This window comes from Anomalospiza imberbis, chromosome 23 (assembly GCF_031753505.1).
Source record: "Anomalospiza imberbis isolate Cuckoo-Finch-1a 21T00152 chromosome 23, ASM3175350v1, whole genome shotgun sequence".
Taxonomy (NCBI): Eukaryota; Metazoa; Chordata; class Aves; order Passeriformes; family Viduidae; genus Anomalospiza; species Anomalospiza imberbis.
This window is the reverse complement of record NC_089703.1, coordinates 4214713-4242553: the sequence shown is the minus strand read 5'-3', so window position 1 is coordinate 4242553 and position 27841 is coordinate 4214713. Positions and strand designations below refer to the sequence as shown.

The 27841-nt window shown below is 58.2% G+C and overlaps 4 protein-coding genes across 8 annotated transcripts; 2 read left to right on the top strand and 2 right to left on the bottom strand.

Moving 5' to 3' along the window:
- Positions 1–468: 468 nt before the first annotated feature.
- Positions 469–6602, bottom strand: NOL9 (nucleolar protein 9). 2 transcript variants are annotated; one of them, XM_068171525.1, is made up of 12 exons: positions 5370–5606; positions 5074–5299; positions 4792–4919; positions 4520–4658; positions 4200–4296; positions 3725–3822; positions 2833–2994; positions 2388–2673; positions 2193–2304; positions 1654–1831; positions 1091–1224; positions 469–773 (listed from the first exon to the last, which is right to left on the bottom strand). In XM_068171525.1, exons 1-12 carry the CDS (start codon positions 5559–5561, stop codon positions 642–644), a joined length of 1884 nt encoding a protein of 627 aa, XP_068027626.1. In that variant the 5' UTR covers positions 5562–5606; the 3' UTR covers positions 469–641. The 2 variants fall into 2 exon arrangements, with proteins under 2 accessions (XP_068027626.1, XP_068027627.1); XM_068171526.1 differs by lacking the exons at positions 5074–5299; positions 5370–5606 and adding an exon at positions 6269–6602.
- On the top strand, positions 5612–15154 carry LOC137461781 (taste receptor type 1 member 1-like). Of its 4 annotated transcripts, none has more exons than XR_010993482.1 (14): positions 5612–5820; positions 5890–6193; positions 6509–7285; positions 7641–7853; positions 10613–10830; positions 11501–11612; positions 11985–12077; positions 12402–12488; positions 12824–12978; positions 13154–13290; positions 13618–13782; positions 13910–13998; positions 14085–14838; positions 14886–15154. XR_010993482.1 is itself a non-coding variant. In XM_068171523.1 (13 exons), the coding sequence occupies exons 1-13, from the start codon at positions 5663–5665 to the stop codon at positions 14379–14381; spliced, it is 2805 nt and encodes a 934-aa protein (XP_068027624.1). In that variant the 5' UTR covers positions 5612–5662; the 3' UTR covers positions 14382–15154. The 4 variants fall into 4 exon arrangements, 2 of the variants coding, with proteins under 2 accessions (XP_068027624.1, XP_068027625.1); XR_010993481.1 differs by having other exon boundaries at positions 14085–14885; positions 14933–15154; XM_068171523.1 differs by having other exon boundaries at positions 14085–15154.
- KLHL21 (kelch like family member 21) lies at positions 15065–21967 on the bottom strand. Its single transcript, XM_068171527.1, has 5 exons — positions 21867–21967; positions 20292–21337; positions 18686–19091; positions 17111–17183; positions 15065–16777 (listed from the first exon to the last, which is right to left on the bottom strand). The coding sequence occupies exons 2-5, from the start codon at positions 21328–21330 to the stop codon at positions 16484–16486; spliced, it is 1812 nt and encodes a 603-aa protein (XP_068027628.1). The 5' UTR covers positions 21331–21337; positions 21867–21967; the 3' UTR covers positions 15065–16483.
- On the top strand, positions 21965–26704 carry PHF13 (PHD finger protein 13). The gene is made up of 4 exons (XM_068171531.1): positions 21965–22157; positions 22561–22662; positions 23274–23826; positions 24201–26704. Exons 1-4 carry the CDS (start codon positions 22119–22121, stop codon positions 24425–24427), a joined length of 921 nt encoding a protein of 306 aa, XP_068027632.1. The 5' UTR covers positions 21965–22118; the 3' UTR covers positions 24428–26704.
- The last annotated feature ends 1137 nt before the right edge of the window (positions 26705–27841 follow it).

Below are 27841 nucleotides of genomic sequence, written 5' to 3'. Positions count from 1 at the left end.
TCCATAGCACAGTCCTTAGAGCTGGGAACACATCAAAGCCAGCCCAAGCCGCTCCCAGCCCGTGCTCAGGGCACTGAGCTCACCCTGCAGCACCAGATTGCAGCCGGGACAGCACAGGGCAGGAGGCTGCAGTCCCAGTGGACAGACAGGGTGTGCTGTGACAGTGCAGCACCGAGCAGCTCCATCTTTGTGACTCAGGGGGACAGGGACTCCCCATGGTGCTCCTTCCCTCCCCTCTCCTTGACCAGCAGGACACCCAGAGCCACGGGCCAGCCAGAACCCCAGTATGGGCCCTTCCCCAAACCCAGGGGACACTGAAGTTCTGCTCAGGACACTGTGGATTGCTGACACCTGAGCTCCCTGAGGACCAGGCAGGCCATAGGAAGAGGTCCTGACCAGCGCAAGTGCAATGGCAGCTGCCCCCGGCTGCGTCAGCCTCGGCCTAGGAAGAGATCCAAACCAGCCCAATGTTTACCATAGATATTTATTACAAAACACAAAAATACAAACTGAACATACAAAACATTATCAAAACTGGCCCCACGGTAACATCTACCTGCCCAGGGCCTCTGCAGCACCCGAGGCTCCTGCAACCACCTGAGGTCCCACGTGAACAAAGCCTGGCTGAGCACCTTGGGGCTTCAAGTATAATTACACTCAAAGGGGAACCCCCTTCTCTTCAAATGCTGCTTCTTCTTCCTCAGTTTCCCTGAGCCCATGATACTGTAGTTGTAATCGGATGTGACATAGGGGATCTCTCCCTCAATTCCTTGCTGCAAAATGGAAAAATTAAATCAGAAACAACTTTAAGAATTTCCTTCAGCAGAGGGGGAGGCACATCCCTCCCCAGGCTGACAGAGCTGATAGTGGGGAGGACTCAGCAATCACCAAACCCCACTTTGGCATCTGAAACATGAGTAGAACATTCTGTTCACCCAAGGTTTCTGTGCTTAAGGACAATTTCACAGAGATAACCATCTGCTGATGCCCAGGCATCTCCCAGCACGTATCAGCCTCAGGAATAAGAAAACGGAAAACCTGCCAACCAGCTGCAGCTCAGCCAACTCCCACCCCTCCCGTGAGCTCCTACCTGGCCCACAAGCACACAGTTAGGGATGGCAATGTTCCCAAGGAGCAGACAATTCACTAATCTCAGATTCGCTGGAGGCACTGGTGTCAGGATGTGGTAAAGCTTCTTCTCCATATCAACTCCTCGGACAATTCCTAAAAAAAAACCCCAAAAACCACATGCAAAGCTCAGTCACTAGGTATCCCTGCTCACTATCACATCCCTACACACGAATGAGCACCTAGGTCCAAACTGGAACATTAAATTAAGTCACAAGGAAACTGAGACAGCTACTGGAATTTTGCAAAAGCTACACGGAACGTGCTTTTGAGAACGTGAACCAGAAAGTGAGTCACCGTGGAGTTCTGAGAGAAGCTCTGAGTGGCACCATTCAAGGACATCCCCCACAGCTCCTACCACCTGTTAACCAAAGTCCAAGGACTGCAATACAGTCTCTAAGAGCAAAGAATACACCACACTCACCCCACTTCTCCAGCTGGTTTTAAAAGAGTAAATAATTCCATCACTATGCAACCTGTCTGCCTAAACACGGCATGTGAGAGCAGAGCTCCAGGTGTGCTCACCAAAGCCCAGGCAGTCGCAGACTGGTGTCTGTGTCAGCAGGACTGGCCCTTCGGTCTGGCACCGGACTTCCTCTGGAATGCAGCAGAGCCCGACCCAGCTGGCGTTCACCGCGTACATGATGTTGCTGGGAGCAACATCTGTGTGAATAACCCTGAGTGCGACAGCATTGAAAGGTACCTGAGGTGGGAAAGAGAGAAAAGTGCTCATCAGCTCCTCACGGATTGCGTTTGAGTTCAGAGATAAGACCCTGCTGACTACACACCCTGCACACTCCCACACCAACATACAGGCACTATGGCAGGGCACACAAAGCAGCTTCTGCGCCAACACCTGCACGCACAGGACACACATCACACACGTGCCACACCAGCAACTTGACAGAAGCCTGGCTTCCAGACACCCTGAATACAGTCACTCTGCAGATTAGAGTGTTTGTCCCTCTTCTGAGAAAAACATACAGTAGGAACAAAATTGCCCATCACTTCAACTTGGGCTCTGTGCACGCTCCCCTGCAAACCATCCCAAAAAGCTCCTTTACCTGATATGGCACCAGGCTGTGCAGCGGGAGCACTGCCCCAATGTCCGGGCTCTGCAGGTGGCCCAGGTATCCCAGGATGGACATGTCGCGCAGGATGCCGCTGTGCACTCGCCTGAAAGAACAACCCCATGTCAAGGACAGTGTGTGGTTCTGTTCAGCCCATGGACCTCACAGAGCACTCAACATCCTACTTACGCTTCAGCTGCCACCCCCGCCCGAGGGAACTCTGGGTGGACATACAGCAGCTTGTGCTGTGGAGCTGACACATCCTCCCCTTCAGGGTACTTCCAGCTCTCCATGCTGTCCACTCCCAGCTGCTTGCACTTGGATTGCTGCTTGCCCTTGGTGTGCAGCCCGGCGCTGAAGTGGACGTGCTCGGGCGTCAGCGGGGGCATGGCCTTCCAGTCACACATGTCCATCTGAACAATGTGGCTGGGTGACAACAGCCGGATGAGATCAATGAGGAGCAGCAGCCCTTCACCTTCAGGAGCACAGGAAACACACGACTGCTGCTACTACTGTGACAGGTGGCACAGCGGCGTTAACTCGGGTGGACGCGCTGTGGATTGCTGCTCCACGTGGTGCTGTGCCAACGTTACCTCCCTCCCACACCTCTCCACAGCAGACTGACCCCATTTACCTTTCACCCAGCCCATGGTGTTGATGACTAGAGGCACTTCCTTCTTGTAGTAGCTGAACACGTATTTCACAACATCAAGGTACCTCTCCGTGTCCTGCTCACAGCTCGTCTGGCCAAAATACACCATCTTACTGGGCATCTGCTGGTGAGTGAAGGGGGGACCTGGAAAGAGAGCACCGAACATCCAGTGCCTTCCCCAAGTCAAACCAAAACATTCTCATCCCTGAGCACCCTCTCCCGAAAAAACCCACGCTCTTCCCACATGCCAATTGCCCTTGCACAGCCTGCAAATAGGGGAAACTGGTTTGTCACTCCGCAAGCTGGGAGTTTTGTTTTGGGTTAATATTAGGTGAGGTTTTTTTGTTTGAAATCACTGCTCACACACTTGCAAATCTTTAAAGAACAGTCTATGACAAACTGGTTAAACACCAAACCAGCCCGGCAATGTCCTTTTAGACAGTGCCCCAAATCTGCATGACTACAAACTCCAGCAGTTTCCTGGACTCCGTTTTTTCCACTCATCACAGCAGCCTCAGTCTGTGCAGATCCACTTTGGATTTCTCAAGTTAGTTTTATCTATGGATATCGATTTTCCCAAGGAGACCTTTCACATCTGAAAGGCAGAACATCCCTTTTGATATACCTTAGCATGCACTACCACCTCTACAACATCATGTTTCTTTAAACCACAAGAATAGCTCCATGTTACTCAGGGAGCTTAAATGTCTCTACAAGAAAACCTAAACAGCCCTTGGTTTATTCTCCCCAGGAAACTCTGACAGCTGTGGCAGCAGCAGCAGCTTCCCCTGAAGCAGAGCCTCTGCCCAGAACACCCTGTTCATTTCAGAAATGGAACAGGTCTCTGTAACCGCAGAAGTAGCGGAACACATACCCAGAACAGGCTCTGTGACGCTGCTCAGGGACACGCACCCAGGCGGAGTGAATTCTGTCTGGCCGATGTCACACTCCATGTACTCCACCACAGGAAGGCTGCAGGGAGAGAGACTGTGTGTTAGCATCCACCAAAAGAATAACTACGTGACCTGAACAGATCAGAAGAGCAATCTGATTTTGTTCTAGGTTGCAAAGCTAAAATTTGTGAATCTCTCCTCCCTCAACTGCATTCACGGTACATTTCTAAGCGTTGTAACTCCCTTACTGAACCCAATCTCCTTGGTGTCTAATGTGCTCACACACTCCAAGGGAGCAATTTAACAGTATTTCAACATAAATGTTCAGGAGGCAACTATGCACCTTTGAGTTCTGATGGCTCTTCTGAGAGACCTATCAAACACTTGTATTTTCTTTTTTCCTTCTCTTAAATCGCATGCAGCACATAAAGGCTTGCAGAACATGGAAAGACTCACTGGTTCAGTAACAGGTTAATTAGGTATCTGTTGAATGTCGATTTCCCAGTGTTTTTTGGGCCACACACCAGCACCACAGGGATACCTTCATCTTCCGCTAGAAAGAAAAGCAGAGTGTGAACTGGACTGATGCTGGCATCACTGACCCACCCTAGGCAATGCCTAAGCACTAGATACACATTCTTCATAAAGAAAAATTCGACCTTCAAGCAGCATGTGCTGGCCAAGGAATTCTTTCAACTTTAACTCATGGAAAGCCTCACGAATTTCCTTTTTTTCAGGCTACCAAAGCCGAAACATAGCCAAAGGCCTGCACTCACCACAGCAGGCCTGGATCAGCTCCTCCAGCGCCAGGCACGTGCTCTCCGACACCAGCAGCCCGCGGTCGGGGCTGCACTTCACGATGCCCACAGATGCCAGGACCGCGTCCTCTGGCGTGAAGTTGGACTCCTCCTTTTTCTAGGCGAGAGGGTGAGCACTCAGCACGGGCTGTGTGAGGCCACGGCCCGGCGCCGACAGGGGCGGCCGCCGCCGGCTCTGCATGGGCGGTGCGGGGACGGCATAGGGTGCAGCGGGCACCGCGCCGCCTCACCTGGGGCTCGAAAAGCCGCGACAGCGGTGGGTGGCTCAGCAGGAACCGCGTCACGGGCGTGTCCAGGTGCTCCAGCAGCACCACAGCGCAGTCGGGAGAGAACCGTGCCATCACCTTCACCCGCGCCTCTGAAAGAGGCAAGTGCCGCCATCACCCTCAGCCCCGCGCCCGCCCGCGAAATGGCACCCAGCCGCTGCGCAGCGCCCCGCGCACAAAATGGCCGCTCCCCGCACCGCCCGTGAAATGGCGCCCGCCCGCGCCCCCGTCCCGTCCCGCACTCACGGCGGTGGACGCGGTGCGAGCGCATGGCAGCGCGGGCGGTGGCGCGCAGCTGGCGGAGGGCGGCGGCGGGCGGGCGGGCGCCGGGCAGCGCCTCCAGGCTGAGCGCGCAGTGCGTGGCCGGCGAGAAAACCGGCAGCCCCGGGTGGTGAGAGGCCACGGCGAAGCCCAGCAGGCGGACGGCACCGTAGAGGCAGCGCAGGCGGCACTTGCCGGTGAAGGTCAGCGCCTGCAGGACAGAGCGGGCGGTCAGGCGGTGCGGGGCGCGGCGCGGCCGGCGCGCTGCGGGCGCTGCTCACCTGCCGCGGCTCCAGCAGCAGCACGGCCGTGCCCTCCGCCGCCTCCACGGCCACCAGCCCCGGCTCAGCCGGCGGCACCATCCCGATGCGAGTGAAGGAGGCGGCGAACTCCCGCCAGGCCGCCTCCGCCCGGCTCGCGCGGGCCAGGGCACGGGCCGGAGCCCGGCGGGGGCGGCTGCGCCGCGCGGGCATCACCGCCGAGCCTCCTCCGCCTCCCGGGGCCGCCCCTCGGCCGGCCCCGCCCCGCCCCCGCCCCGTTAAGAGCCGCCCGCGCGGTGCGGAGCCGCCCCATCATGCTGCCGCCCGCGCCGCTCCGCCTGTGCCTCTGCGCGGCTGCTGCCGCCGCCTGTTCGTTCACCCTCCGCGGCGATCACCGCCTGGCCGGGCTGTTCCCGCTGCACACCGCGGCGCACCGGGAGGGCGCCAGCCTGCTCGTGTGCGGCTGCGACAAGTGAGTGCCCGCGCTGCCCGTGCCCCCAACGCGCTCTGTCCTCCCTGACGACCTCTCTCGATTCCATAGAGCCGCCTTCAAGAGCCACGGCTACTGCCTGTCCCAGGCCCTGCGCTTCGCTGTGGAGGAGATCAACAACTCCACCACGCTGCTCCCTAATGTCACCCTGGGCTATGAAATCTATGACACCTGCTCTGAGTCCACCAACTTCCATGCCACGCTGTGTGCTCTTGCTCGTAAAGGCAAGCACGATGTCCAGGTGCTCCCCAGTTTCCAACACTATGAACCCCAGGCCGTGGCTGTCATTGGCCCTGACAGCACCGGGCTGGCCCTCACCACAGCCGCTGTTCTCAGCCTCTTTCTTGTACCAGAGGTAAGTGCAGCTTCTATGGCTGATGAAAACCAGGGATCCGAAGGAGTGATGGTTTCAGGGATGGTGGCTGCAGACCTGAGGAGACTGGTAGAGCTGGAAATGCAGCCCCTCTGTGTGTGCTGTCAGAGGGTATTTCACAGGCAGTCAGTGGGCTGGCTTGCCATCCATCACAGCTTTCTCCTGCTTCAGCACGCTTGGCACTGGGTCCACTGCCCAGCTCCAAGTCTTCCCAGGACAGGCTGCCCATGCCATTAGCTCTCAGGGGTGCAGCTGCCTGGGCCAGCGCATCCCCTTTTCCCCTGGCTCTCGTTGCAGATCAGCTACGAAGCCTCCACGGAGTTGCTGAGCCTGAAGCGGCTGTACCCCTCTTTCCTGCGCACCATCCCCAGCGACAGGCAGCAGGTGAAGGCCATCTTCTTGCTGCTGCAGCACTTTGGCTGGACCTGGGTGGTGCTGCTGGGCAGCGACAACACCTATGGCAGGGCCGGCCTGGATGCCCTGCAGAAGCTCCTGACCGCAAGCAACGTGTGCGTGGCCTACCGAGGCATCATCCCTGCCAACTCGGACGCCAGCAACCCTGAGCTTCACAACCTGGTCCGAATCCTCACAGACGTCAAGGTCAATGTCACTGTTGTGTTCTCCAACAGAGGAAGTGTTCTGCCATTCTTCAAGGTGGTGGTCCAGAGGAACATCACGGGCATGGTGTGGGTGGCCTCCGAAGACTGGTCGTTGGCTCAAACTATCTGGCAGGTACCTGGCATCCAGACCATCGGTTCGGTGTTTGGGATGGCAGTAGAGAAGCCAGAGTCCACGATGCTGGAACGCTTTGAAGCTTGGAAGATGTCGGAGGAAGGTGCTGTGGCTGAGTGTGCCAGCAGTGCAGAGGCAGGCAGGGAATCTGTGGGGAACACGAGGCTGGACTGCACCCAGCGCTGCACTGGCTGCCATGCGCTTGCCACTGTCCCTGACATGTACGATGCTCAAGGCTCCTTCAACGTGTACTCAGCTGTGTATGCCGTGGCCCACGGTCTCCATGACCTGCTAGGCTGTGCCTCGGGGGCCTGCAGCAAAGGCACTGTCTATCCCTGGCAGGTAAGACCAACCTTGTGGAAGAAGATCCATGAGGGTCCCTTCCCACAGGGAAGGATTTTTCCATTGTGCCAAAAGGTTTCCTGTCTTTCCCAAAAGCTCAAATCCCAGATGAAGTCCCTTGTGGGCTTCAGCTACCCCTCACAGTCAGAGCAGCCAAGACCTAGACCTAGACCTAGACTCCATCCTAGTTCACTTGTTCCTCTACCGCTAGCCCCTCACTGAATGGGATTTCCCACAGATGTTGTGGGGCTTGAAAGCAGTTGCAGGACAGAGGAAGCATCCTCCAGCACATCTCCCTCCAATGGCAGGAGTTGTGCCATTGGAAGGGCTCCTCTCTTATTCTTCTGTTTTACAGCTCCTACAAAAGATTAGGCAAGTAAACTTCACCCTGTACAAGAGCCGAATTTCTTTCGATGCCCACGGGGACATTCAAAAAGGCTATGACATTGTCATGTGGAAGTGGCTAGGCCCAAACTGGGCTTCTGATGTGATAGGAACCTTCCGTGTGAACCCTGACAGGCTGAGCATCGACCCAGGCAAAGTCGTGTGGCACACAGAAGATGGCCAGGTATTGTTCTGCACCCAGGTCTTCAGGTCTTATTTATTGCTCACTTCTGAGCTGACTGCATCCCAATGCCACCAGTTCTGGGATGTTTCCTCATAGCAGGGCAAAACTGAGGGCTGAGGCAGTGTGAGGGCAGTGCCAGAGTGCTGCTGCTTGCCAGCCTGACCCTGTCTGTGCTCCCGGCAGGCTCCCAGCTCGGTGTGCTCCAAGGCTTGTAAGCCAGGAGAAATGCGGCTGCAGCAGAGCCGCCACAAGTGCTGCTTCAGCTGTGTGGCCTGTCCACCAGGAACCTTCCTGAACACATCGGGTCAGTATACCGCAGGGTCTGATCCTGCCCCTTCCTCCCCTACCCACATCCTACCTCCTGCTCCTGTCTCACCATTCCCAGCCTCTCACCTCCTGTGGTCAGTAAAACCTCTGAGCTGACCTGAAGGCAGTGGGTCTGGCTCTTCCTGTTTGTTTACCAGTGGGTATGCAAAGCCCATGCCCCGTGCTTTCCGGGGAGTACTGCCCACAGGTGAGCCCACCTGGGCAAACAGAGCCTCTTTGCCTGTGGCCAGGGAAAGGGGATGTCCGGCCCGGTAGCTGTTCCCTGCACCGCATCCTCCGCCAGGGAAATTCAACATAGTGGTTGCCTTTGTGCTCCAGGTGGCACATGGGGCTTCCGCACTGTGTGATCATCAGCACCTGGCATATGGAAATGTCTCCTGCCTGGGACAGGCCCCAGTAGTCTCCTGCCTCAGAATCACCAGCCAAAACAACAAACCCCTTCCTGGCAGCTAGTGCCTCAACACCCTTGGCCTGTGGAGTGGGCAGGGGCAGCTCTGGGGACAGTGGGAGCAGAAAGCCCCCCTACACGGTACTGTCCCATTCAACAGCAGCCGCTGCAGATCCTTCCCAAGTTACTGCTTGATGCATGGGCCCCTTCCCACCCACAGCCCCCATGGCCCTAAGCCTCACACAGCCGAGCCACTATCTCAGCCCAGGCCATGGATTCTGGGAGAGTCCACGGGGCCAATTTTAGGTGGGGGACCTTTTAGGAAAAGAAAAAAAGCGTTTTAGGGCTCTGCTACCCCAGGCCTGGGAGCGCCCGCAGGAAGGAGCAGGCGTGATGGGTGAGCAGAGCCCAGGGAGCTGCGGGCCGGGCCCTGCACCGTGGCAGAGCTCTTACCGGGTCCGAGGTGTGTGAGGTGTCCGTGTCCTCCACAGACCCTTTTGACTGCCAGGCCTGTGGCTTGGATGAGTGGTCCCCAGCAGGGAGCGAGGTCTGCTTCAACCGCACCGTCCAGTTCCTGTCGTGGTCCGAGCCCCTCTCCTGGGCGCTGCTGGCCCTGGCTGTTCTTCTCATGCTGCTCATAGCGGCGCTGGCTGTCCTGTTCGCGCTCAATGCCTCCACACCCGTGGTCAAGTCCGCGGGCGGGAAGACGTGTTTCCTCATGCTGGGCTCCCTGGCCTGCACCTGCAGCAGCCTCTTCTGCTACTTCGGGGAGCCCTCGCAGGCGGCGTGCCTGCTGCGGGTCCCGCTCTTCACCATCAGCTTCACCGTGTTCCTCTCGTGCGTGGCGACCCGCTCCTTCCAGATTCTCTGCATCTTCAAGCTGAACGCGCGCTGCCCTGCGCTCTACGAGGCCTGGATGCGGCGCCAGGGGCCGGTGCTGTTCGTGGCCGCCAGCACGGCGGCACAAGTGCTGCTGTGCGTGGTCACCGAGGTCGCCAGCCCCTCGGTGCCGCGCCGGGAGTACGGCGCACAGGACGAGTGGGTGGTGCTGGAGTGCGCCCAGAGCGCCGCGGCCGACGCCGCCATCGCCTACACGGTGCTGCTCAGCGCCGGCTGCTTCGCGCTCAGCTACGCGGGCACGGACCTGCCCGCCGCCTACAACGAGGCCAAGAGCCTGACCGTGAGCCTGCTGCTACACCTGAGCTGCTCGGCCGCCGTGCTCTGCTCGCAGGACGCGCTGCGCGGCCGGGCCGCGACGGCGGCGCGGGTGCTCAGCACGCTGGGCACGCTCGCAGCACTGCTGGGCGGGTACTTCGTGCCCCGAGCCTTCGTCATCCTGCTGCGGCCGCACCAAAACACGGCCGAACACTTCCAGATGGCCATCCAGGAGTACACGCGCCGCCTGGCCGCCGCCTGAGCCGCCGGGCTCGCCCCCCGGGCCTGGCCCGCCCCGGCCGCTCACGGCGTCACTGCCGGCGCCCGCTGACGCCACGTCCGGCGGCGGCGGCGGCGGCGGCGGATGCCGGCGGGCTCCGGTGCTCGGCCATGGCGGCAGCGGCGGCGCACAGCGTGCGGGTGCTGCGGGAGCTGAACCGGCAGCGCGCGGCCGGGCAGTTCTGCGACGCGACGCTGGGCGTGGGCGGCCGCGAGTTCCGCGCGCACTGGCCGGTGCTCGCCAGCTGCTCCCGCTTCTTCCGCGCGCGCGGCCCCGGCGGGCCCGTGGCGCTGCCCGACGGCCTCGCCGACACCTTCCAGCTGCTGCTCGACTTCTTCTACACGGGGCGCCTGGCGCTCACGGCGCACAACCGCGCCCGCCTGCTGGCGGCCGCCGAGCAGCTCGGCGTGCCCGACGCCGTGGCGCTGTGCCGCGCCTTCCGCCCGCGGCCCCGCCGCGCCGCCGCCGCCGCCACCGCCCGCCCGGAGCCCGCGGCGGCCCCGCAGCCCGGCGGGCAGGCGGTGCGTGAGGGAGGCGGGAGGGGGACGGCGGGGCCGGGGCCCGGCGGGGAGCTGAGGGCGGCGCGGTGACGCCGCTGTTCCCTCGCAGGGCTCCCCCTCAGCCCCGGAGGAGGCGGCGGTGGGTGGCGGCGGGCGGGGGGACGGCGACGCTGAGCCCCTTCCTGAGAAGAAGGTGCTGCGGAGCAAAAAGAGTCCCCCCGCTCCGGGAAAGGCGCCGGCGAGCAGAAAAGGTACAGCGGTGCCGGTCGAGTGCCCCACATGTCATAAAACCTTCCTCAGCAAATATTACCTTAAAGTGCACAACAGGTAAACGCTCCGGCTTCTCCTTCCCCTTGCGCGCGGGGGGACGCGCCGCTCCCACGGCTCGGCCCCTTCCCGGGGGGGTGAAAGGGCGGTGTCCTTTCTGCCAGCTTGTCCCAGCACCTCGGCATCCCCCAGGGTGGTAAAGGGGGGGTCTGCTCTGCCCCTGGGGGAGGGTTAGATGTCAATGAAAGGCATCCCAGAGCTGCAGCGACTGTCCTGAGCTGTGGCTCAGGAAGCCCATGTGAGGGGCTCCTTGGCGGCTGCACTAGCTGCTAGTTGCAGGTGGGCGATGGCAAATCCTCCTGGGCTTTGAGAATGCCCCGGGCTGGGGTGGGGGGTTCTGGGGTTGCGGGGGACACATGGCTGGGCTCTGTGAGGAGCTCCAGGGTGGATCAGCGAGAGCAGGGCATGGCCCTGCAGTGAGAGCTCAAGCTTTGCTTCACTTGTGTTGGGGAAGAATCTTGGCCCTGCAGAAATGGTGTTCTGTGGCCATTGACAGCCGTGCTGTTGAGGGGACTCAAAAGTAGCATAAAAGCAGCTTTAGGGCAGCAGTGAATAGTGGCACTGTGGGGGTGGGGGGAAGTACCCACCTCACCCTTCCCTGTGACCTCCTGGGCCTGTTTGTGCAGATGCTGGCAGGCAGTGATGGGATTCTGTATTTGCATACCCCAAGGAAACACACTGGAGAGAAGCCATTTGAGTGTTCCAAGTGTGGCAAATGTTACTTTAGAAAAGAGAATCTCCTGGAACACGAAGCCAGGAACTGCATGAACCGATCGGAACAGGTACGCCCAGGAGCTGCCCTGCTGGGCTGGAGTGTGGCTGCCGTGTGGCAGCAGGGGAATTGGAGCCTTTTCCCCATCCCAGCCCATGCTCAGTTCCAAAGAGATCCCTGCCAGCACCATGTGGCACATGTTCCACGGCTGGGACCCCCACAGCCAGGACCCCTGTGGCTGGGACTCACGCCTGATACACAACACAGCCCTCACTTGTGTTTCAGCACACCAGGACTCTAGTGTACAAGATCTGGCTCCTATGGGTGCGGGCTGAATGCTGTAGCTGGGTGCCAGTGCCAAGTGCTGGGCAGGAGGCTGAGCTGTGGGCTCCAGGTCAGGCTCTGAGTCCTGTGGAAGCCAACACCACCCCGTCTCTCACAGGTATTCACGTGCTCGGCCTGCCCAGAGGTGTTCAAGCGGCGGATGGAGCTGCGGCTGCACATGGTGTCACACACTGGAGAGATGCCATACAAGGTCAGCAGGGCCTGCACCCGACATTGCTATGGATGCTGCTGGACACTGGCACGGAGCAGGGGCAAGCCTTTCCCTTCTAGGCCAGCCCAGCTCTCTTGCCTTGGCAAGAGCCAAGCGCACCAGTTCCCTTCTCTGGTCCATGATAGTCCACTCAGGGTTGTTCCCTGTCTCGAAACCAAAATGTGGTCCAGGGAGGCACCACAGCCAAAGGCTTCCCATGGCTGTACCAGGAATCTCTGTTCTACTCCTTTGTTGGCTCTCTCCTTGCTCTGAAACCACACTTTGGGGGCAGCTGGAAGCTGACCACATTCTCCTGTCTTGCAGTGCTCCTCATGCTCACAGCAGTTCATGCAGAAGAAGGACCTGCAGAGCCACATGATAAAGCTGCACGGTGCACCCAAGCCCCATGCGGTAGGGACTGGGGGTTTTGGGGAGGGTGTGATCCTGAGTGTGGACCTGGCCCAAGGAATGGCACAACATTATGTCTGGCTGTGTCAGTGAGGGGGTGGGGCACAGAGCTACTGCACATGGGCTCTGTTGGGTACAGGAGCAGCCCACAGATCCAAGCACTGACCAGCACTTCATCTCTGTTGGGCTGTCCCATCTCACTGGGTGTCTCTGAGCTGGTGGTGCTGCCTTGGCTTCCACAGGGAGGTCTCTGGAGCAGCTGGGGAAAGACTGGGTGCAAGTGTGACTTGGGTGGGTGTACCCCAACTCTAACACCCTCCTCTCCTGTGGCTTTGCAGTGCTCAACCTGCTCCAAGTGCTTTCTGTCCCGGACAGAGCTGCGCCTGCACGAGGCCTTCAAGCACCGTGGAGAGAAGCTGTTTGTGTGCGAGGAGTGCGGGCACAGGGCCTCGAGCCGCAATGGCCTCCAGATGCACATCAAGGCCAAGCACAGGTACAATGTGACCCGTGTCCTCTCTTACTTCACCCTGACTCTCCTGGCTGCAGTCCCTGCCCCACAGGCCTGGGGGTTGGCTGAAAGTCACCCTCTTCCCAGAGGTGCTGGGCTGAGACTCAAGGGGCTGAAGCTGGTGGAGGCAGAGGTGACGGTGAGGTTTCTCTGCCCACAGGAACGAGCGGCCCTACGTGTGTGAGTTCTGCCACCACGCCTTCACGCAGAAAGCCAACCTCAACATGCACTTGCGCACGCACACTGGCGAGAAGCCCTTCCAGTGCCATCTCTGCGGCAAGACCTTCCGGACACAAGGTACCCCCGGCTGTGGCAGGTCATGCCAAGTGCTGTGCTCCAGCATCCAGGACCTCCAGAAAGTAGCTTCCCCAGGAGCAAAGCCACGCTCTTGTGAGGGCAGGCTGATACCAAGGAAAGCACGTTCCTGTCACCTGCTCCGCTCTCATGGCACAGAAGGGGAACGAGCTGGTGTTGCTCATGACCCTTAGCAGTAGCAGGCAGCTACTGCTTGTGCTGCTCTTGCCTTCCTGACCAGCCTGGCCCAGCCTGACAGCCCCTGGGATAGGGGTGCATAGGCTGTGCTTCTGACCAGCCACTCTCCCTGCCTCCCCCTCTTAACGGCAGCAAGTCTGGACAAGCACAACCGGACGCACACCGGGGAGCGGCCGTTCAGCTGCGAGTTTTGCGAGCAGCGTTTCACAGAGAAGGGGCCACTGCTGAGGCACGTTGCCAGCCGGCACCAGGAGGGGCGGCCCCACTTCTGCCACATCTGTGGGAAGACATTCAAAGGTAACGTGGGAGCTCCAGCTCTCATGGGGCTCTGCAGGAGCTGCCTCCTTCCCATGGGTGGGTTGGCATTGCAATGAGCCTGTATGACATGGAGCTGCTGCCAACAGGCTCTCGTTTCCCTTCCCAGCGGTAGAACAGCTGCGTGTCCATGTTCGCCGGCACAAGGGAGTGAGGAAGTTTGAGTGCATCGAGTGTGGCTACAAATTCACACGGCAGGTGAGGCCTTTCCCAGCTCCAGGGCCTCGTGCTGCCCTGGGGAGCCAGTCCTCACTGCATCTCTCCACATTCCCCTTCCTTTGCAGGCTCACTTGAGGCGCCACATGGAGATCCACGACCGAGTGGAGAACTACAACCCTCGGCAGCGGAAGCTGCGGAACCTGATCATCGAGGATGAGAAGGATGTGATGGTGGTGCTGCAGCCGCCGCCAGAGCTGGAGGTGGGCTCAGCCGAGGTGATTGTGGAGTCGCTGGCCCGTGGGCCACTGCCTGAGGAGGTCCCTGCACAGAAACTCTGCTCAAACGAGAACTTCTCTCCTGCGGATGTGATTGAGCAATCGCTGATAATAACTACAACAATTCCTGAAGACTGTGAGACGTAGTGTGGCCACCCACCCCTTCCACTGAAACACAGTAAAGCATTAAGCTGAGCCACTTTCTGCCACACTTGTTCTTTTGAGCCCCCTTCCCTCCTTTTCTGCAAGTCTCCCATCCCAGGCTGCAGGGAAAGAAAGTCACCATGACCTTGTGATTGAGCGTCAAATGAAGAAATGTCTCAGAACAGTCGCTCCAGTCAGTGTCTGTGATTAAAGCTCACCTTCGGCTCTGCCCATTCCTTAACTCCTCCGTTTAACTGGTGCCTTATTTCTCCTTTGTTTTGTTAAGCTTTTGTCAGTTGCTCTTTCCTTACCCCATTAAAGGCGGGGCATGACCCATGTCTGGTTAGAACGAAACACACTCCAGCACCCACAAAGTGCCTGCGCTCCTGTGCAGGGACATATTCTGTCCCAAATAACCCAATCCAGAGTTGCTGGGAGAGTGAGAACCAAGGCCTGAGTGGTGCCAGGGTGGGGAGAGATCTCTGTGTGTACCCCTACACCCCAGAGGTGCCAGGGTGGGGAGAGATCTCTGTGTGTACCCCTACACCCCAGAGTTGCAGCTGTGTTCTCTCCCCTTTCTCCCTCTACTACCAAGGAGGCAGAGAGGCTCCAATTTAAGCATATCTGGAATGAGAAACTCCCAGTAAAATCTCATTCCAGGTCCCTTCCCGTCACAGAAAACAGAATTGTGTAACAAGTTTTATTTAACTTGACTGCTGCAAGTAAATTTAGAAACAAACTATGAGAATAAAAATACATTATCTGCAAATGTAGAATGCCTTTGTTTCAAAGGATGGAGATCAACTGTACTTGAGGATTCAACACAATGAATTCTACAAAAAATAAATACAGATCTATAGCTGCTCAGCGGGTGGGACTGGGGGTCCAGCAGCGAGCACGGCCGCGTGCGCCAGGGTGCGTTATTTATAGCTCAGCAGAAATGCCTGGAGCTGCGGCGCCGTCGGGAATTGGCCATTGCTCCCAAAAAAGCAGCAGCTGCCCCGAACTGTGGGCCCCTGCACCCACTACTCTGTCCACGGGTGTGACACCAAGGGGCAGCCGCGCTGGGCCCTGCGCGTTCCCGGCTGGCACGCGGCGGTCTCAAGGCACTGTCAGTGTTCCAGGCTGGAGAACAGCCCAGGTTCCCCGTGGCTGAGGGGTGCAGCAGCATCAGACAGCACTGGGGCAAAACACATTTCTGTAAAGCTGTGAAGACGCTGATGCTGTGGAAATGGGGCTCGGATGCTACTCGATCCAGGGGCAAGCCTGGAGCAGAGAGATTGAGTACACGGGGTTTCCATCTCTGAATTCAGTTTAAATGCAATTTTTTCCTCTATTAGCTAAGATTTAAAGACCAAAAAAGCAAATGCATCCAGCCACACCTTAGCTTCTGCCACGGTTCAGGGTTCTCCAGAAGGTGCAGCACTTGCTCTCAGGGAGCCACGCTGCAGGTTCAGCCATTTGTTTTCTTCCAGAAACATTCCACAAGTAAACTGCATGCAGCTGCTCTTCAGCAAAGGTAGATAAACAGAGCCCATGTGGCCAGGGCACTTGGGCAAGTATAAAGGCAAATCTTACACAGGCCAAAATAAAACTGCAAACCCCAAATAAAAAGAAGAAGAAGAAAAAAAAACACCCTAAAATAACTACCTTTCAATCCCACACGTGCACAGGAAGCCTATCTCCCTCCGAGGCACAGAATACAGGGGGGTGTACAGACAACTGCCCTACCAGACAGACCCCTCCCAAGACAGAAACTGAAGGAAGGAGTTTGGTGGGAAATGAAGCATTTCAGGGTGAAGGAGCTCCCAGTGAAAGGTGTCTGGTCACAAGCCGTAAGCAGCGGTGCTGTGGTGTGGTTCACCATGAGTGCTTTCCCCAGGATCAGCTCTCGGGTCCCTGTGGGCAGCATCTCCCACCCTGAAGGGCTGAGGGAAGCAGTGGAGGCCTCGCTGCCTGCAGGCCCACAGCATCACATCCAACAGCCAGAGTTCTTGCTCCCTCTGTGATCAGTGTGGTTTTGTTTCCAAGCACTGGTTTGCCTCAGGCTTCTCCCAAAGCAGCCCAGGTTCTGGATGAGGGACTCTGTCAAGCTGCTTCCTGTGTTAAGGCAGCTCATTGAGGTTCTGGTTGTGAAGGTTTTGGTTCTGCCTGCTCAAGCTGATGGTGTTGTCCAGCGTGATGCTGTCGTCCTCCTGTGTGGTTTCTGGCATGAACTGCCGGAATATGCTGACGCTGCCGTGCCAGAAGATGGGCTCAGGGAGCTGGCCCACGACACTCCACGTTCGTGTCTCGGGGTCGTAGGCTTCCAAGACGTCCGAGAGTTCAAATGTGTTATCATAGCCTCCTGAGACATAGAGCTTCCCTCCGAGCACAGCCACGCTCCCCCCAACATGAACCTGCAACATAACCATAAATACACACTGTGACCAGGGGGCGTTTGCCTGATCCAGCAAGGGGGTCGGTGGGATACGGGAGCTGTTCCTTGGAGGGAGTTTCATGCCTGCCAGCTGCAGGTTGGGCTCTAAACCAGTGCTGCCCACAGATCTCATGTGCTGGGCTGCACACCCAGACATGCCACCACATCCAGGACTTCTTCCCAGTGACTCCAACACACTTAAACCAGCTCCACATGCAAGGGGTTCTGAGTCTAAAAAGCTCTTGGTTTTCCAAAGGTAAATTACATTAACTTAAAACATTTAAGACATCCTGGAAGTGGGAAAATGTCCTACCTGAAGCATGGCAGGGATTTTATCCCATTCATTCTTTGATGGATTGTAAACATCCACTTCAGCGGAGTCATCTCTGGGGAAGAGAACACAAAATTACTCTTCTGCATTCTAGAAACGCTGCTTGGGTTCTTCATCAAAGCCAAATTTAGATGAGCAGGGGGAGCGAAGAGCTGGGGAGGCAACATAATCCCCCAGGGCTTCTCTTACCCACCCTGCTCGGCAGACAGGAGGGCGACAGTGACAGGTGAGGGACGTTTGCAACTCAGAGACACGCGCTGCTGACACAAGAATGCGTGGAGGACAAGGTCAGGGCAGCTGGAGAGGAGCTGTCAGTCCTTCCAATACAGTCCTGGTACAGATGGGATCAAGATGCTGCAAGGCAGCTCCAGGCGGGGCCAGCAGCCAGACCAGGGGCTCCTCTCCCCACTCTGGGTCAGCTCTGGGGCAACTGCAGAGAGCACCTGAACCTCACTCCTGTGCTTTATTTACAGGTATAAAACTAGTCCCAGCACGAGGGATCATCACTCAGAGCCTTTAGCCTGAGCTATTAAACCAATTTGCTACTTCTACTTGCAACCTACTCTTCTGTCCTCCAAAGATTATCCCACAGCTCTACATGGAGCAGCAGCCCACGCGCACGCAGCACGTGAAATGAGGGAAGAACACCTAACCCTGATCATCTCCTCACTGATTCTTGCAGATGCAAAGTGATCCGAAAATCCTGAAGTGTCAATCATCAGTATTTTAAAATGGGTAAGAAAAAGGAAATTCTATAGAATCAGGTTGTGACAAGGAGCTGAGCAGCTGCAACACCCTGGCAGGAGGGACTGAAACCAGCTGACCAGAACAGCCGCCAGCAAGACACTTGGCTGGACCCGAAAGGATCAAATAAAAGTCTTGGGCCAAAGCTGCCACTTTATGCAAAGCCAAGAGGAGATTAAAAAAAGAGAAGTGCCTGGGGGCCATCACAGAAGTCTCTGTTTGCTCAGAGTCAACACAGGGAGATGAAATGCTCCAGCCCTAGCATGCCTTCCCGTTTATTTTTAATTAAGCGGATAACTGAAGTATTTGCGCCACCAGGACAGCTTCAGATGGGTAATTAAGTCCCAATTTGGAAAGGTGCTTAAAAATAGTGACCAATCACTTCATCTTCAGCCCTCTTATCTCTGCTGAGACGGAAGACGTTCTCTCCTGCACTAGAGTTTAACGTTTTCTTGGAGCTTATGTGCTTATTTATAGCAACGAGGGGGGCTGAACCAGGAGCCGAAGAAACCGAGAAGCCAATTTCCAAACAGTGCTGCTGACTTCAGATGGATTTACACATGTCTGTTCCCCAGCCCTGGGTTACGCTCAGACATTTTCACACAAGTTTATGGGCAGCTCTTTGAAGTCCACCAACACAAGGAAAGAGGTGTTACAGCCCTCCCTGCACCATCAGGGGAAGGGGTGCTGTCCCAACCCAGTGCCCTCCGTCCACCACCTGCAACATCCACAAAATCCACCTTCCCAGAGAAGCTGTGGGCTCTCCTCATGGGGACATGGGGAAGGAGGGAAGAGATTGCTCCCAGTACTCACCGTATGAAGTACATGAGACCATTGAGCGTGACGGTCTTTGGGGCAAAGGACCAGGGGGGCAGGTGGCCGCAGTTGACGAGGGACCAGAGATCACTGTCGGGGTCATAGCACTGCATGACCATGGACTCTTTGCCAGCCAGGGAGCCGATGGCAAAGAGCTTCCCACGGCACGAGGTGGTGGAGCAGTTGTCCATGGGATACAGCATGGGCTGCAGGGCCTCCCAGCTGTCCAGTGTGTGGTCATAGCGCTCCGTGCTGTCAGAGGCAACCACGTAGAGCAGCCCGTCCAGGACCGTGGAGCTGTGGTATTCCCTGGCTTTCAGCATGGGCGACACCTCTGTCCACTCGTTCACGCTGGAATTGTACCTCCAGACACAGTCGTACAGTCTGGACCCGTCCGAGCCCCCTGTGGCACAGCATGACACATGTCAAGAGCCTGGCTCCACAAAGGGAAGGGTGATGGAGAGGGCTTGGCTCAGCACAAGTGCCACAAGGATTTTAAAGGAAGTTTTGCACTGTTTCATTCCCAGCAAGCTGGGGAGGATTTCTCCCATGTCGTTCCTAGTCCATACCCAGCTGAGACTCAAAATGAGTCTTCCATGTTTCACTACCTCTGTCCTCTAATACCCACTTCTCTCCCATTCTACAGCCCTCCCTCAGTCACTGCCCAGAAGCTGCCAAGGCCGTGGTGCTGCTGGCAGCTTGGGAATCTCCCAGCCTTGCCTTCATCACACTGACACAGACCAAACCAACCCAAGATCCCCAGCAGCAGCCTGTACACAGGTCCCAGCAGGACTGATCTGCCTGGGATCACTCCAGGAAGCTCCCGCAGGATGTAAGGGCTTCTGTAAAATGCTGCATCCATGTGGTAGCCTGTCATTTTTACAACCCTGTCCTTAAAGCAGGTCTTTGTTTTCTGCTTGTGACTAGAGAACGCACAGTTGTCTGTTCACCTGCAGTAAGATTTGCTCTTCAAAGCTCTGCCAGTGTGTCCTGCACACTGAGGGCACGCTGTTCCACAGCACTCGGTGTCCTGGGCCTCAGTTTGTTACAGAGATGTAGCTGTCACAGAGATGTAGTTCAAAGGAGGGATCTACATGCAGCTTAACAGCCAAATTTACATATTGGTGTCACCTTGACAGAAGTAATTGTAGCCCCAGCAAGGAGGCAGGATTTGTGCAGGGGAAGATACCGTGACTCACAGGGGCTGGTGAAGGAAGCTGGGGTTTTCTGACATGCCTCAGCCTCAAGCATGTGATTCAGGGGGCTCTGAACCTGAACACCGTCTTCAAAGAGAGAAACTCGAAACCTTCTTACATCACCCCTGTCCTCAGTGACGGGTAAAAAGTTCTAACTACAAGATCTGTGACTTTTGCCAGCATGCTCAACAGCATTAGTCATGACAAAATAGCTCCTGGACTGAGACCAGCTGCTAAATCCAGCACCGACTCCAGGAGTCTCCATGCCTGCTGGCAGGCTGCAGGCACCCAAGCCAAGTCCCAAACTCTCTGCTACCCAGGAAAAGCCAAATGTCGTGGCTACAACCTACATATTTTCAATAGAACCCTCCACCCTGGTGCTTCTCCTCATTCCCTGTATGCCTTACCTGTGACATAGATGTCGTTGCCCAATGCAGTGACACTGTAGCCCCCTCCCAGGTGCTCGGGGAACTCGGCCAGGTAGCGCCAGTGGCCAGTGCGTGGGTTGTAGCAGTCGACGGTGACAAGTTCATCGCAGTCACGGTCGCAGCCACCGACGAGGACAAGGATCTCGGCGAGGCCTGTGGAGGGCCGGGGGCGCATGCGGGCACAGGGCCCCCGGTCGTGGCGGTCGAGGCGGGCAGCCTGGAAGTCGCGGGCCTCACGCAGAAGGCGCAGGCAGGGCGGGCAGCGGGCCACCAGCGGCTCGCTCTCCACGTGGGCCAGCAGGTAGAAGCGGCGCACAAAGGGCAGGCGGACGTGGGCCAGGAGCTGTGGCAGCAGCGGGGCACGGGTGGCAGGGTCAGCGCGCACCCAGCGCAGCGCCAGCTGAAAGGCAGCCTCCTCCTTGGGGATGCAGAGCCCATCGTCCCGCAGGTAGGAGAGGAGGCGCGGCAGCGGCAGCCGCTCCAGCTGGGCGCCCAGCTCGCCCACGTGCCGCAGCACGAAGCGGTGGGCGGCAGCCGCCAGCTCCGGGCAGGCAAAGGCCTCCGCGAAGTCCTGCATGTCCAGGGCGTTGGCGGGCTCCAGCTGCCGCGCCAGCCAGGCACCGCAGGCCTCCTTGACAGCGGGGAACTGCAGCAGGTCGGCGGCGCGCAGCAGGCGCTCGGCGATGTCGGGGCCCAGCCGCCCCACGCGGCCGGTGTAGGCGAAGTCGAGCAGCCGCCCCAGGCACTCGGGCTCGACGCCGTGCAGCCGCACACGCTCGGCCCGCGACTCGCGCAGGGCCCCGCCGAACATGGCGCGGAAGTATCCCGAGGCGGCGGCCAGAACGGCGCGGTGAGCCCCGAACTCTCGCCCGCCGGCCACCACCGTCACGTCCAGCAGGCTCCGCTCGGCCCGCAGCGCGCTCAGACCCCGCAGCAGCGACACCGCGTGTGCCGGTTCTCCCGTCGCCGCCGCCGTGGTTGAGGCTCCCGCTGCCGTCCCGCCGGTGCTCGTCGCCATGCCGTGCCTGCGGGAGCGCACCTGGATCACGCCCTGCGCGGAGCCGCCGGGCCGACCCCCGAGCGATTCCCGGGGCGGGAAAGGGAGGTGGGGATCAAGCAAGGAGGCGGCGGGAGGGCTCGGAGTGCTCGTCCCAGCCGGGACCCGCCGAGAGCGGCCGTTGCGTAAGGCGGCGGCGCTGGTAGCGCGGCCCCGCTCAGGCCGGTCCCAGGGCCCCGCAGCTACCGCGCCCAGCCCCGCGCCCTTGGCCCTGGGCTGGCGCTCAGAAGGAGCCGCCCGATGGTACCGGGGGAACACAAGAGCGGCCCGAGCGCAGACGGCGCTGAGGCAGCTCCGCTCTGAGCCCGGCTCGGGTACCGCCGTTAGCGAGGGCGGAGGGTCCGCCCCGGGGTGGAGGGTCCAGCTCGCGGTAGACGCTTCGGCACCCTGCCCGTCCCGCCACCGCCACCAGCCAGGCCCCGCGGTGAGCCCAGGGCCGGCCCCTCTCGCCCGGGCTCACAACCACCCGGTAAGAGCCCCTCCCGGGCCCCACTCACCGATCTGCTCTCCGCCCTGCTCCGTGCTCCGCTTCCCGCTCCGTTTACCGCTCCCGGCACCGCCCCCGCCCCTCCGCCGCTCCCAGCGCGCCCCGCGCCCGGCACTGCGCACGCCCGGACTACGGCTCCCGGCGGCCCCGCGCGGGCGGCCGCCCCTTCGCCGCCTCCCGCCGGCACCGAGCCGCTCGCGGTGTCGGCACTGCCCGGCTGCCGCCGCCGCCGCCCCGGGCCCGCCCGCGCCCCCGCCGGGACATGGACTCCGACTCCTGCGCTTCGCCGTTTGCCCCGGAGGTGAGCCAGAGTCCCGGGGGGAAAAAGGAAGGGAAGGGAGAAGCGGGGAGGGAACAGAAGGGGAGGGGGTGCGTGTCCCGCCGCCCTGCCCGGCCCGGCCCGGCCCGGACCTGTCCGGCCGCCGGTGCCCGCTGCCCGTTCCCCGGCGGGGGGCCGGGGCCGGGGCCATCTTGTGCCGCCGGGGCGAGGAATGGCGGCGGCGCCGCCCCGCCGTGCCCTCCGCAGGGGGGGCTGCCTGGGGGCCCGGTACCGACGCCGGGGGGCGATGGGGGGGGGGGGGGACACTGCCCGGTTCCGCCGCTGTGGGGGCGGGGGGGCGGTGCGGGGCGCGGCGGGAGCGGCGGCGCCGCCTCCCACCGGCGGGCCCGGCCCCGCGGCCGCCGCTCACCCCCGCCCCCCGCAGGACTTCTCCCCCGGCTCCCGGCGGCACCGCACCGTGGAGGACTTCAATAAGTTCTGCACCTTCGTCTTGGCCTACGCCGGCTACATCCCGTACCCGCAGGAGGTGAGTTCCACCGGGAGGCACGGGGGGGCTGGGGGCACGGGGGGCGCCGGGCTGGTCTGTCAGACCGGCCGCTCCAGCGGTCACGGCCCCGCGCCGGGCCTGAACAAAAGGGGAACCGCGGCGGCTGGAGGCTCTGGGGACGGGGCGGGTGGTGCCCGGCGTGGGCGGGGTGAAAAACGTCGGATCCGGCATCGCTCCTGCTGCTCCCCGGGCCCGGGAGCTACCGGGGAACCTCGGGGTGCTGTGTAGGGAGAGCGGGAGCGGCAGCACCTCGAGGGACAGGGCTCAGTGGCTTGGGAACAGAGCACAGTGCCTCAGGGACAGGGCTCAGCTCCCCAGGGGTCAGGGCACAGCACTCTGGGGGACAAGGCTCAGCTCCCCGGGGGACAGCGTGCAGTGGCTCAGGGGACAAGGTACAGTGCTTTGGGGACAGGTGACAGCACCCGGGGGAAGGGGCTCAGCTCGTGGGGACAGGGGACACCACTCTAGGGGACAGGGCACAGCATCTCAGGGATGGGTCAGAGTGCCCTGGGGGACAGGGGACAGTGCCTTGTGCCATGTACGAGTCTGCTTTGAGTCAAACTGTTACCTGCTTCCTCAACGTGTTCCAGGAAACGCCGCTGAGGAACAGCCCCAGCCCTCCCAACAGTACTGGAGGCACGATTGACAGTGATAGCTGGGATCCCCGCTTCAATGACACCCCCTCCTCTGTCTCCCTGCCCACCAAGAACAGAAAGAACTTTAGTCAGCTTAAGCGAGCAAAACCGTATGGTTCCCTGTTCCAGCGGGCAAAGGCCAGCAACTTCCTGCCAGAGCGAAAGCAAATCGATAAGATCAGGAAGAAGAAAAAGCTGAAAAGGAGGGAAACAGAGGTGTCTGCAGAGGAGGACTATGAGGAGAAGCTGCTGGATCTGGAGGCGGAGGACTCTTACGCAGAGACGCCGATGAGCCCCTCGTCAGAGGGTGACCCTCAGTCTGTGACTGAGCACTGCTCGGTGTGGGACTCTGACACCCCGTCCAGCGTCTCCTACCCTGCTGTGACGGCCGAGCAGACAGTGGAGATCCAGAGCGTGGGCAAACGAACGGTCATTCGGCAGGGCAAGCAGGTGGTCTTTCGGGATGAGGATGGCACTGGTGACGATGAGGACATCATGGTGGATTCAGGTAGGTGGCCTGGCTGTCCAAGAGGATTAGCCAGGTGGAAGTAGTGGTGCTTTACTTGTAGCCTGAGGGTAATGCCGAGGAACACCGCCTGGGTGGAATTCAGGAGCAGTTGGGTTTTTGAGAGGAGGGAAGTGGGTTGGCTCTTTCTGCAATAAACTGAGTGAAAAGCTGCAACTTTATAGAAGCAGCATCTCCTCGATTACGGCCTCCTGTGTACTGCTGAGAGTCTCTTCCCGTGCAAGAGAGACCTGGAAAAAGCAGCAAAATGCCTGTCTTTGAAACCCAGGTAGTTAATTTAGCATGAAAGGAGAGAAAATTCCTGGTGTGAGAGGCATCAACCACTAAAAACGTATCTTTGACATTTGTCTTTGCAGATGATGACTCGTGGGACCTGGTCACTTGCTTCTGCATGAAGCCTTTCGCTGGGCGGCCGATGATCGAGTGCAACGAGTGCCACACTTGGATCCACCTCTCCTGCGCCAAAATCCGCAAGTCGAACGTCCCAGAGATCTACATCTGCCAGAAGTGCCGGGACTCCAAGTTTGACATTCGCCGTTCGAACCGCTCCCGGACGGGCTCGCGCAGGCGCTTTCTGGACTAGGGGGGAGGCACGTGCTGGTGCGCTGCGTGGGTGGGTGAGCCGTGGGTGCCGGCCGGGAGGCCGGGGAGGGCTCCCCTGAACTGCTGCTGCTCAGGCGGGAGGGCTGCCCAGCCGGCCTGTGGCCCAGGAATGAGGAATCGCCGAGCCGCGGGCAGCCGGAGCTGGGAGCGGCCGACTGGGCAGAACTGTGGCGAGAGACTGTCTCGAGGGACAGACGAAGCTCTCTGAGCTCAGTGGAGTTTTGTCTGGTTACGATGACTGGGTGATGTACTATACCTTTGCCAAGTAGGTCTTCTCATCCCATTGGGAAACTGCAAATCTTCTCTGTGCTAGAAAACTCCTCCTCCTCCCAAAGAGGGAGGGGAGGAGGAGGGAGTCTGTGTGAAGAGTCTGAAAAGTAAATGGCCCTGTGTTTTAAATTCAGTGTGATATTATACCTGCCCATTTGTCCGTATAGATCAATCTTAGATATCCTAAGACTCCATAGGAGTCAGCCTCAGTGCTACCGGCCTCTGTGCGATCTGCTGCTGCTTCCACGGGCCTGAGCCTAGGGGAGTTCTGTCATTTGGCATCACCCAAGTGCAAACGAGACTTGGGGCTCCCTCCTGTGCCAAGGGACAGCGCCCTGGCAGGAAGGAGCAACCCTTTTCCTGGACAGGCAGCGTGGGGGATCAGTGGCATCAGATTCCTTCCTAGAAGGTCTCTTCTTACAGTGTTTTTTTGGTGATTTATTTGCATGAACAGCTCAAATGTGTGTATGGGGGGAAACTGCTCCATTTCCTGTCCCTTCATTAACCTCTATGGTGCTGTTTTAAGAAGATGACTCTCCTTTTTCTCAGCCCAGAATTCAAACATGGGCTGTAAAAGGGGCCAAAGGAAATGTAGAACCTGGCAGGTCTGGTTTGGAATTTGATCATGTCCATCCAAGTATGACAGCTGAGTTGATTTTTGCTTTTGCTGTTTGTTTTTTGAAACTGGACTGTAACCAAAAAGCCAGAATCTTGATTCTGTTGGTAGCAACGACACAGATCAAATGCAGGCAATGCAGATACAGGATGAAGTGCAATGAGGATCCGTCTGGTGTGGAGTGGACAGGAGATCACTGAGGCCCTGGCCAGCACTGCAGACAGGAGCTCCTGGGCCTTACTTAGCCCACGGGAAATCCCTTCAGAACCACGATGGGAAACCACAGCTCATACACAAGGCCAGGGAGATGCTGGCATTGTTCCGCAATGACCACACTGATCCACATGGATCACACAAATCGGGTTGATGCTTTGAGGTGTTTCTCTGAAGTTATGCCTGAAGAACAGTGAGTGCTCTGTCCAGTAAGAGGCTCAGAGAAGCACTGGCTGGCACAGCAGCTGCAGCCACACCAGCAGGATCATGACCCCATGAGTTCTGCAGTCACACAGCACTGGAGCACTGCCTTGTCTGAGGACTGCCTCACCAGGAGATGCATCCTGGTGATGACTGAGGGTCTTGCTAGCACACAGGTTCAAGTGCCCTCCTTCAGACATTGGCCCCGGGGCTGCCAAAGCCTCAGGCAGCCCAGTACCACAGGGCCCTGGGGCTCCACGGTGTGGGGCAGGGCGACAGAAGTGCACAACATGCAACTGTTCTCTCCTGGTTCTTGATAAAAATCTCGTTCCACCAAGCTGTAACCACTGACTGGGTTCAGAAAACCAGCTTCTGTGAAATCTCTCAACCATGACTGTACTGTGCTGCCTTCAGAAGCTATGTGGAACCACCAAGGAGTTTGCCAAAGACTCGCTCCCAATGGCTGCCTGACTGTCCTTTGCAGCCAGAAAAATAACCAAAGTTCTCCAGTGCTGCCATTTCCCCAGAAATGCTTTGGAAGTTCCCAGCCACAACTGCACAAGAGTTGGACCTGGTCTGAAATTCGTATCTCTTGTGTTTACAGCGTGTCTGCAGTTCAACTGGACCTCTGTGGACTGTGTTCCTGAAGCTTTTATGGGAGAAATGGTGCACTGTCAAGTGAACTGGCTCTTTTTCACAGAGGTTCAACACTAATCAGTGTGACTGACTCTTGTTCTGTCCCCTTTTTGGATTTATCCCAGTGGATGGTGTCCAGCACGTTACAATATCAGCAGAAAGAAATAAAAAAGTAACATCTCCATTCTTTTAGTTCATCACTTTCAGCCATGTATAATTATAGTTTAATTCAGAACTTTATTTTTTCATTAAAACTTCTAATGAACCTTGTTTTTTTCTTACACGTGAGACAAATGAACAATGAGTTTGTTATATTCCAAACTCAGGAGTCTGCTGTTATGATTTATTGGTTTGTGATCTGTTGTGCCAGGCAGCAGGAAGACTTAACACTTAAAGTGCTCTTCCCAAAACAATACACTGAGGTGGGGATAGGAAGAGCTGGCAAGTATCCCCACCTTTCTGTGGAGCAGCTGCTCCTTGCTAGCCTCTGCTTAGAATGTGGGACATGGTGATGGAGCTCTGGAGGGTTGGGAGGGAGGCACTGCCTAGAGTGGCTGAAGACAGCAGGGACAGTGTGCCAGGGGCCTGCTGAAGGGTGCAGTGACTGAGCTGGGGGACAGGGCTCAGGCCAGGATGCCGATGGTGTTGGAGTGCACAGTCCTGGCACCAGGTCCCTGCAGCCTCAGAGCCAGCCCTGGGGCAGCACTGCATCCCTTAGCAAGGACTGGAGGCTTGGCCAGAGGCAGACCAAGCCCCTGTGAACCCTCTAGGACCTGTGTTGAAAGAGAACTCACTTCCTCCCTCCCCACCACCGGGCAGCACAGAGGACTCCAAACCACCCAAGAGCTGCTGGAGCCTTGGTGCCACCCTGCAGCTTGTGTATGTGCCACAACCCCACAGGCACTGCTGCTCAGCCAGCTGCCATCAAAGCAGCAGCCTGAACACCTTGGCAAACTGAAAAGGTAGCTCAACCTTTTGGAAATGGCACTAGGTCACACTGGAAGCTCAGCTCTGCTTGCTTAGAGCTTCTATCTTAATTCTGTTGGTAATTTTGAATTATAGAAAGTCATAAAAAGAAGTCCCAGGGGAGTTGTGGCTGTAAAATGGCAACTACTCACAGCAGAATTTGGTGGTGAAGGCTGTGGTTCTGCAGCAGGGCTGTTACTACAGTTTTAGCAAAACTTGGCACTGATAGAAACCAAGGAAGAAAGGAGGAGGGGGCTGGGGAGACTGACCAAGCATCTGGCTCTCAGGGATGCTCTTGTGCCATGTCCTTGTCTCTACAGGCTGACTCCTCACTTCTGACCACACAGTGACATCAAAAAGGAACTGGAGGAGATTTAGACTTCTGCCCAGTCCCACCCAGCGAGGTCAGTAAGCTGGGTGGGATGGAGAGTGCTGTTATGTTTACCAGACCTGCAACCCTTGCTTTCCAGGGGTTTCATCTCAGGAACTTCC